Source organism: Prunus persica, chromosome G4 (genome assembly GCF_000346465.2).
Source record: "Prunus persica cultivar Lovell chromosome G4, Prunus_persica_NCBIv2, whole genome shotgun sequence".
NCBI lineage: Eukaryota > Viridiplantae > Streptophyta > Magnoliopsida > Rosales > Rosaceae > Prunus > Prunus persica.
In genome coordinates, this window is record NC_034012.1 from 16,776,520 (window position 1) to 16,787,041 (window position 10,522).

General features: G+C 35.7%; 1 protein-coding gene across 7 annotated transcripts in view; it reads right to left on the reverse strand.

The window, feature by feature from the left end:
- Nucleotides 1,502–10,522, reverse strand: part of LOC109948556 — a 12,823-nt gene continuing 3,802 nt past the window's right edge. For 2 of the 7 annotated variants that reach the window (XM_020561958.1, XM_020561957.1), the window contains 4 exons: nucleotides 8,732–8,899; nucleotides 7,791–7,995; nucleotides 7,162–7,243; nucleotides 1,502–3,884 (listed from right to left, as the gene is read on the reverse strand). In XM_020561958.1, coding sequence (XP_020417547.1) covers nucleotides 2,689–3,867 — 1,179 coding nt within the window. In that variant the 5' untranslated portion in view covers nucleotides 3,868–3,884; nucleotides 7,162–7,243; nucleotides 7,791–7,995; nucleotides 8,732–8,899 and the 3' untranslated portion in view covers nucleotides 1,502–2,688. The other 5 variants (XR_002271193.1, XR_002271192.1, XR_002271194.1 and 2 more) reach the window with 5 other exon arrangements.

A 10,522-nucleotide genomic window follows, 5' to 3' on the forward strand; every position in this document is an offset into this window, starting at 1 on the left:
CCAATCCAAGGTCGAAGGAAGAAGTTAAGGCCGAAACAAATTGCAAACTCATTTGGCAGAGTACATAAACTTCATCCTGAGCATGGTTCTGTGTTTGATGGGTGACGAACCCCAGAGTTATCCAATGGGGCTGCATTTTGGATATGTTATAATAGACACCCATTGGAACAACTTCCATGAAGGATGTTGCCTCATCCGAGCTGTGTAGGTTGCTGAAAATGGGCCTACAGTGTGACCTACGAAACTGGACTGACAAGGGAGTGCAGCCAAAAATGGAGTTGTCTGTAAGCTCTTCTTCCATTCATCTAAATGAGGTCTTAACATGCTTAAATTGCATGAATTATGCTCTCTTGCTCTATTGGCCTACAAAACACACAAAGAGGTGCAAATGACTTAGAATTCTAAAAAACTAGGTAAAATGAGTAAGTAAATAGGGCATGTATATGTATGAAATTATAAGCTTAACAGGTTTCATTTTCCTTTCCCATGGAAAACCAAGGTAGACATTAATTATACTTTTTAATGACCAATCTGCCCTTATTAACAATTAAAAATACAAAGACAAACATTAATTACATTTTTTTGCATGCAGATTTCTAATTTATGGGTCTAATTGGAAAACTAAATAAAGTTTGTTTCCATTCCATGCACAAACCAAACATGGTATAGAATAAAATGCATTTTACTAGTTCCTTTCCCAGTATTACTAAATATGGAGAAAGAAGTTACAGACGTGCGAGTTAAGCTAGTTAGTCACATTATATCGAGAAAAAAAAAAATTTCCATTTCCCATTCCCCGGGAAAAACTAAACCACTGCCAACTAATATGTAGAGTAGTCGAATGCTATCCTTCCCCCAGAATTCTTTATAGGGTAAAGCAAAGGGTTGACGGCATTGAGCTATAAATGGAATGGATACACCAGTCATCGGTTACAAAGTTGAATCACGTTTATTAGAGCGATGATGCTGTGCGGGGTAAGCATGGGCGGACAGATCCCTCAAGTCTCTCGTGAACATTCTGTCTTGTTATGGTCACCGTTCAACACCTGGGAGGGAGCCATGCAAGTTCTGGTATTTTCTTCTATTTCCAGTGCTATCTGACTCTGTCTGATCTCATCACTCTTATTATCCCTTGTTTTCCTTCTGATCTGGGTGGGCCTTAGTTCACCTGCTTGTATATTCATCTGAGCCCATTTTATTTTTATTTATATATTATATATATACAATCCCGATCTCTTGGACCACAGGAGTCCAAGAGATTGTGGTCACCCACCGTTGAATTTTAATCCAATGGTTCAAAATTTTTTTTTAAAAAGAGTGAAAGAGTGAGTGAACCGTTGAATTTACATCCAACGGTGAGTGACCACAAATCTCTTGGACCCTTGTAGTCCAAGAGATCAGGATTGTATATATATATATATATATATATATATAAAATAAATTATGTCTTCTGAATTTTTGTAAAATACTTATTTGTCCATTAAGGGGAAGAAAAACATGGTGGCTCACAAAAGTATCTCACAATTGCTTAAACAACACATACAACAAAGCACAGAGATGGTAACACAGGAGTGGTTAAAAAATAAGGCTACTTCTTTTCCTGACATAAAAAAAAAATCTCTACAACTGGAATAGCAGTAAGCAGTGAGCATTTTGAGCTTTTTATATGACTACTGGGAAGATGGCTTCTGCTTGAACCAATCTTTATTTCTGAATCTTTGGAGACCTAAAGTTTGCACAGAACCCACACACAGAAATTTAATTAATTCTTTGAGAAAAATGTCATAATCCACACTATAAGAGCACTCGAAAGATAATCTTGTGAACACTATAAATAGTTTTAAAACTAGAAAACATAAGACATGTATGAATTGCCAGAGAGATACAATGACCGAACCTGTCTTAATTATGAGTTTATGACCAACATTCTACTACAACTATCATGGAATATGCATTTTATGTCAATAACAGGGCTCCATAATGTGACATAACGATAGATTATCCATAATTTTAAACAGAATGCACACCTACTACCAGTACAGAATTACATTGTAACAAAGTAACAACAGCAATATCAGCTATATAGTTTATTACTTTGGTCCTGAATCAATCAAGCCGTTACATAAGTAGTCGAGATTACCATGAATTCAACTCAAATCTACAACAAAGTATGCACTTTCTCATAATATATGGAGATATGAAGTTCAAAGCACTGACTGGAAACTGAATCTAGAACGATTTCATGGTGATGGTTTAATTTTGAAACCAATCAATGTCAAGAATACATACATTATCTGAAATCTTCTAAGGATAGTAAATAAAACCAGCATTCAATGATTGCAAATAATTTGATTTTTAACTTCACATCCACACAAACCACATTGAGATGGACTTAAACCAAAAAGGGAAAAGCGAAAAATGATTGCTCAATTAAGGAAAGAGCTAAAGTTACTTCACATCAAGGTCCTACATTAAATCTAAGGACAAGAAAAAAAAAACTAAGAAAAATATGTCCACTGAGATTAAGATCTGCAGAGTAACACTCTTGAACGAAACATTCATATAGAAGGATTGTGCTGGCAGGGATAAAATGTTGTCAGGCCTCCATTATGCTCAATCCTAGGCGAAGACAATTCTTTGGCCCTTGATACATTACTTGACCCAAAGGAGTATATGCAAGGCATCTTTTTAGCCGTCCAATTTTCTCTTTGCCTTTTTCATCTTTGCATGAAAACTCATATGCCCTCCTAAGGAATTATAATTAGGGAATTCTCTCTTACAGATCTTGCATGTGTATTTTACATCACAGCGGCCATTCTTCAATGAGCTAGGACCAAAAGTTTGGTTCTTTTCTGAACTGTGACAATTAGACCGAGGAGCTTGGGTTGATGTTTCTACTTGGTTTTCCACTGGGACAGGCACATTTGATGTAATTCCTGTACCATGGCTAACAGCCTGAAGGTGGCTTAGACCATGATTTATGTCCCCATTTGCACTACCCCCAAATTTGTAAGCCACTTGATTCGACCGAACAGACAAGCCATTTTGTAAGGATGGTGAATCAGTGAAGCTAGAAGATCTGATTTCCTGGTTTCTCACAGGGTGACAGCCACTTGATCCTAAAGAAGATGAGGATCCAGAGCTAGAAATTAGACCGAGGATAGTAAAGTGGAATCCCGAGCAGACATGATCTTTGATGATGTAATCATCTGAATTTAATCGAAATGCATTTGATGAAGTACAGAAGTGAGTTAATTGTTTACTAGGAGGGATGTAGACACTTGGGCCAAACCCAGATGTATTAGGAAATCTGGGAGCATGGGTTGGATTGTTTTTCAAACACAAGGACTTGGTTGAACTAATGGACGGTGAATTGGTAGAGTTAACGGCATGAGACTCTTGATTTCTTAAAGGAAAATTAATATCTACTCCCTTCCAAGAATAGCTAGCAGAGGTGGGCGCATAAACATGTTGATTCACCTCAGGAAAGGCACCCTCAAATTCAGATTTAAGTACACCAGTTGATCTAGGAAAGTGGACCTTGTGGTTACCTATGGAAGTACCTTCTTGTGGATTGACTACTGGAACAAAGTTGGCTATTGAAGTCCCCATTTCCATGATTGGACAAGAATCCACTTGATTTCCAGCACAAGGTCTGATTGTCTCCAGGTCATAAGAATTTTCAAGTATATCTGGAGTATGAAGCTGTTGGTCTTGCAAGAAAACCAAGTTGTTGCTTTTGTCACTCCATCGTGGGTGGATAGGAGAAGAGGCATTTGGCAGTTCAAATTCTTTCCCACATGGATTAGCCACATCAAACCATGCTTCATCAAATGGTTGAATAGCATTGTCTTGTTGGCCGTCCATAGAGAAGACAGAACTCACTGATCACTCATAGAAGAACAGAAAGTTATTTGGTTATCTTTGAGAATTGGAGGTAAAGTATCGGAAGAACAACTGGAATAAAGGATAAAATCTTACACAGCCTTACTTCTATCCTTTTAACCTTTAGAGAGAGAGAGAGAGAGAGAGAGAACGCTTCTAACAATTCACATCTAACTTGATATGGCCACAAAGCATGCCAGATACGATAATTAAGAAGAGGTACAATACAATGCATCGCAGTCCATGTAAGTTCAAGGGCGTACCTGTAATGGCAATGCTTGATTTGGACAAATCAAAGACTCTAGTCATTTTCATTTGACATTCCCTAACCTGAACCATACAAAACTTGACAAATGCATAATATCTCTAGCCTTGAATGCACTCGTTCACAGTTGAGAGGACTGGGATAGGTAAAATAATAAATGAGAAAGATTTTGGCAAGGCCCAGATAGCCTCTTAATGAATAGAGAATCCCAATTACCAAATATGAATTAGCTATGACTTATAAAGATAAGACTCTGACACGTCAATTAGGAAAGTATTCTGTATCGACCAAAGTCGCGGACCTTTGACAAAAGTATGTACGTTACTAAGCAAAAGAATATTTTTGATGAAAAACGGCAAAGTAAAAGATGCATTGGAGACAGTAATGGCCGGTTACTGCCGGTTTTTCTTTTTGGCCAAATAACATGCATAATTCTCATAGTATTCTTGATTTCTACTTTGTTCCATGTAGTTTCAATTTGGCAATAAAGACATTAGCTTACTTAAATGGAAATCAACAACAATGCATTAAATTTGTCAAGGATGAAAAGATAACGAGAGCAATACATTAGCACTTGCAGGGATAACATAGACAATTTGGGTCAGGCAGAAAACACTTCCATTTGCTAAACACGTCATCTTTCGGTCAACTCGTTCGACAGACTTAACGAATTAGAGTCGATTGCAAACTTGATTAAACCAGAGGCCCTTAATTGCAAATATTGGAACTACATGGACCAAGGTGAAAAATTGGAGAAACTACAAGGACTATAAATTTCATTTCACCCTTCCCTTTTCTTTTTCCTAGGTGTATATATATATATATATATATATATATATATATATATATATACTCTCTCTCTCTCTCTCAAACACAAAAGTCTAAGTTATCTTCAGGTTTCACTTCAATGACCAAAATCTATAACTTCAACGAACAACATATAGTGTAATATGACTATACAGACATATAAATCCATCATACAATAAACATTTCATAGATCAGAGGCCAATAAACTTGTCAACAAACTAAACCAAATGGGATTTGTATGTGTGCCTCAAGTGAGTTCCACAATTATTTTAAATTTTCTTTTCTATTGTCTTAATCAAGGGAAAATAAGCCAACTATTTATCTTACAACTACAAAAAAACATGTCACACTTGCATCTTATAAATAACTAAAATACAGATAACCTAGCGAACTGTATAATTACTTAATAAAATATCTAATTCTGTTTGAGTTAGGTCGGGTTGGGTACCCAACCTCTTAAGCCAAGAATCGAATTTAATTGGTTGGTTCTAGAATCTTTAGACCCAAACTGAAGCAAAAAACTAATAAGCAAACCAAACGAAGGCAAATATGCAGTTTGGCACAAGTCTTTGGGTACTGGAGAACCAAATTGTGTACCTAGACAAGACAACAATATAAATGGAAAAAAGCGGCATGACAAGTGAACAATATAAATAGAATGATGGAAACAAAGCATGCGAAAACTTGAGAGGCACTTTACAATGAACAAAAACCAAAAAACCAAAAAACCAAAAAAACCAAAAAACAAAAAACAAAAAAAGACAAACAAAACAAAAAATTAGCAAAAAGAGTTGCCATATATGTTTGAAACCAACCATATCTCAGACACAGTGAGAATATGACTAAATAATACATTGAAAATAAGTTAAAAATATTGATTTCCAGTTGGGGTAAGAAGAAGAACCCAACCGAAAGCCCTTCACTTAACAGAAAGTTTGCTGGCTATTTCCAGTCTACACTAAATGATTGCAAGATATAGAAAGATTATATCCTCCAAAATAAAAGAAAGCTTATAAATTATGTAAGACAATCATTGAATATTAAAATGAAGCAAAAGATCTTGGTTACATTAAACTGCGATTATTTTGTCTAGAAAGACATTATGAATATATGATGACTTCCAAATAGTTTTAATTACAAGCAATTCTTCAACTCCTACCGCATAAATGCCATAAAGAATGAAAACACATATTTGATCCTTTTGACCAAAACCTTTAAGATTATGAAATCAATTCACATACTATATGAAGATGCTTGAAATACTATCCAAACACACCAAGACGAAATTCTTATTTAATTATAGAAAGAGGTACCATGGGAAATAATAAAACTAAAATTTAGCTTAGAGTAAGCCAAAGTGGGATTAAACAGAGACAACAAAATCACTAGTAAGTAAAGATTAGCCATATCCTCGTTTGTAATGCTTACTACGACCCTAACCCATTTTTGTAATGCATATGAAACTCAAATTTACATCAGCTATGTTCTAATATATTCTTTGGTCTATGTAGCTTGAGTGTTATCAAATAATGCTAAGATCACTCCAACCTTTTTTGTAGAGAGCCAGCTGGAAGAACTACATGAGAAGTTTATATCTTCATTTTTGCAAATTTATGATAGAACTATTGGGTCTTGGACCCCCTTTGTAACCAAAAAAAAAAATGAAAAAAACTTATCATGGAATTATCATATTTTCCCATTTGCATTCCATATAACCTCTAGTGTTGTGTGTTTCATAAGAAATAAAAATATGCATCCCTTACTCATCTGGATTTTTTTTCTTTTGGTTCATTAAAATTCTTTATGTACTAATATATGTTCAATTCAGTTTTCATTAAACATGAGTATTTTCAGTTAGTTGTACGGATGCACAGGTTTTATATTCTGAACATATATTTCCAAGATTTGATACAAAAGAACAGAACAGATTAAAAAAGTGAAAATTAATGTTTCATGGTGGATACATGAGTTAGTTAGAAAATATGAGCTCAACCACAAGTGATGGGTAATAAGGTTCAAGTCTTGAAGATCAAACAAGCCATAACTCGATATCACCAATGAAAAAATTATGGAATTAACTACTCTAATTTCTTTCCTAATGATCCTGGAATAATGCAGTAACAAAAAGACTTCAAAAATATAAATAACATTGAATTTAACTAAAACTGAAAACTGGAGGAAGATTTTTAACAGTAGAAGCATACCACAAAAGAGAAAATCTACTCTTTATCAACCTTGTGGAACGGTGGTGCCCCTTGCCCTGGAGGGAGGACACCCTCTATGTCCCTTGATCATTTAAGAAAAACAAAAGGAATTAATTTCCAAAGTTGAATATTTGGTAGATTATTATGGACCCTCTATGTTGTACCCTTCAGCGTCAAGCAGAACCATACCTGGACATTATTCATAAAACTATCTATTTCAAAATGAAGATTGAGTAGCTCTTGAAAAGGGCAAATGAGGAAACAGTATTGAATATGTCCCCAAAACAAAGAATATGTTCAATTAGGAATTAGGTTTAATACAACAACTAATGTGAGAAAAAGTACAAGGAGCTAGGTTCAGTCCCACCACCGAAAAATCTGATGTCAAAATTTCTAAAAATATGAATGAAAAAGAGAGGGCTTGGGGATTAATTATGTGAGGGCTGGTGAAGGAGAGAATATTCTCTCAGGAAATAAGAGTTGTCACTCAATGCAACACCCTGAAATGCTAATATAACATATCAATTAACTTTGTTCCATTCCCTGATAAAGAAAATAATTACGGTTTTCAGGTTGCATAATAAATAAATAAATAATATACAAAATTTGGTACAGAGAGTTCCATTTACCATGTTTTACCCAGCAACTGATTGGAAATGCCACTTTTCTCAATTAACCCATTCTACAGCAGTAAATAATCTTTGTTTTGTGCAACCTCCACGGGTACAAACAAAGAGAAATAGTATTTGGTCATATCCAAGAAATTCGCCCCCCAACCAACCACATCGTAAGCAGCCAAAACATGGTTCATCCCAGTGTGGTTCATGCAAATCTCTGTCAAATAGCAGCACAGTCATCACGGTAAAGCAATAAGCATGGAGAAACAGAAAGATACTGACCAGTGAACAAGAAATTGCCCTCGACCCTAGAAGCAGCTCCAAGAGAAGAAATTCTGATCTGATTTTGTGGCTTGATGTGCATTTTTTAGGGAACCCAAGCATTTCAAATGGATTTCAGGCAGGCCTCGCTGGGCCAGAATTTAAAGTTACGATGCATTGATCTGGGCCTAGGCCGACCAATTGCACTAAAAAAGATCTCAATTAAACGGTAACATCTGGTTTTCTGATGGAACCCAAATGTGAAATACTAAATGGAGAGCAGATGGCCTCGTCGACCAAAAACATGAGTTTTATTTGGTCTGGTGAATACTTTGATGTAAATACCCTTTTAAAGGTGGTCATGTGACCAAATTGGTGGATTTGAGGACTAAATGAGAACTTTTAAATGTTTAAGGACCAGTTATGATTAAAAAAAGAATAATATATAAAAAAACTTGAAACATTTTCCAACACTAAAAGGAATAATACCGTCATTGCTGACATTTACATGGCAAATCTAACTCACTGCTTTAGTTACTTGTAATCCCACATGCAACAAAACACAAGTACTGCACTGAGCACATAACATAGGGGTAACAAGCATTTAGGTCAAAGAAGTCTACTCATTTTCTGGATATAAAGAAAAAAACTTTACCACTAGAATAGTGGGAGAGCTAAATAACACTACTCACCTAAGCTAGTGACCTGGTTCAACATTTTTCCGACTATTCACTCTTCTCTCAAGAGCATTTGAGCTTTCTATCTGAGACTGGGAAGCTGGCTTCTGCTTGCTCCGACCTTTATATTTCAACATGGATGACGTATGTTTGTGTTTAAACATACACAATTAAGTGAATTCTCTGAAAAAGATGTATGAATCCACATCAGTGCGTTACTTCAGTCACCTAATCTCATAAACACTATAGATGGTTTTAAAACTTCAAAAAGTATAAGACATGTATGGAATCTCAAGGAAATGCAATGATTTGTTTATGTAAATTGGAGTAAAAATAAAAACTACTTCCCCAGACAATGGTATGCAGTTTCAGAGAGACAGTCTTAATATTGTTACTTAGCATTAAGGTCCAGAACTAAAATCATGTCATTCTAAAATAAATCCAAAGACAAAAGAAAAATGATTGCTGAGATTAAAAACCGCTCACTGCGTTGGTTATTGACTTCTTATAAATAAAAAAACAAAGGTTTTCATTAAATAGAAAAGAAAATTACCACACAGGGGACAAGGTGTTCCCTAAACTACTGCCAACTAAAACAGAAAACCAAAAAACCAAAGAAATAGATTTTTTATATAAAGAGCTAACATACACAGCACCCATAAGAATAGAGAGACTGAATTGTGGCAGTTCTCCATTCTGAATTGCATAGTAAGAGGCTTGTTCTCTCCCCATAACTCTGTGGGATGAAAACATCCATTTCACTATCTTATCAGGAGTATGAATTGATTTCCTACATGGTTGGTAAACATTTGAGGTAATTCCTGTACTATGCCTAACACTCTGAAGGGGGTTTGGAAAATGATTTATGTCTCCATCACTACCTGATATATGTTAGTCTAACCGGAAAATAAGCCACTTGATTCCACTGACCAAGTGAGACATTTCTGAGAAATGCTGGTGAATCAGTAATAAAATATCTAATTTCCTCGTCATTCACAGGAGGATAGCTACCTGATCCAAAAGAATATACGAGCTCTCAGAGCTACAAAAGTAGACATAATAATTGATGATGCAACCATCTGAATCTCACCGACCTGCATTTGGTGAAGTAAAGATTGTAGGGGTTAGATATTTGAGCCAAATCAAGGATTATTAGTGAATCTAGAAGCATGGGTTGGATTGTTCACCAGATACGATGAACTATCTGAACTTAGAGTTAACAGTAAACTCTTGATTTCTCAGAGAGGAATTGATGGCAGGGGTGGGCATAGAAACAAGTTGCTTTTCCTCGAGAAAGTGTACCATATGGTTACCAAAAGAAATACCTTTTTGCATATCGACTGTCGGAACATAGTTGGTGATTGCAGGCACCATTTTCAAAGGTGGAAAAGAATCCACTACGTTGCCAGAACATGAGGAGCTGGTCATCACTAATTCATAATTGTTTACAAGTATATCAGGCTGTTGGTCTTCCAGGAAAACCAAGTTTTCATTGTCACTCCATTGTGGGTTGATAGGAGTAGAGATATTGGGAAGTTCAAATTCCTTCCCACATGAATTGGCTACATCAAACCATGCTTCATCAAATGGTTGAAGAGCATTGTGTTGTTTGCCGTCCATGGAAGAAGAGAAAGCTCGTTGTTTACTTGAAGAAGAAAAGATGACTATTTGGAGGTGAAGTATTCAAAGTACAACTTCAGTCAAGGATGAAATTGTTACAAAGCGTTGCTTCTCTCTTTTTACTCTTTAAAATTTACACAGAGAGGGGAGGGGGGGGGGGGGGGGGGAAAAAAAAAAAAAAAAAAA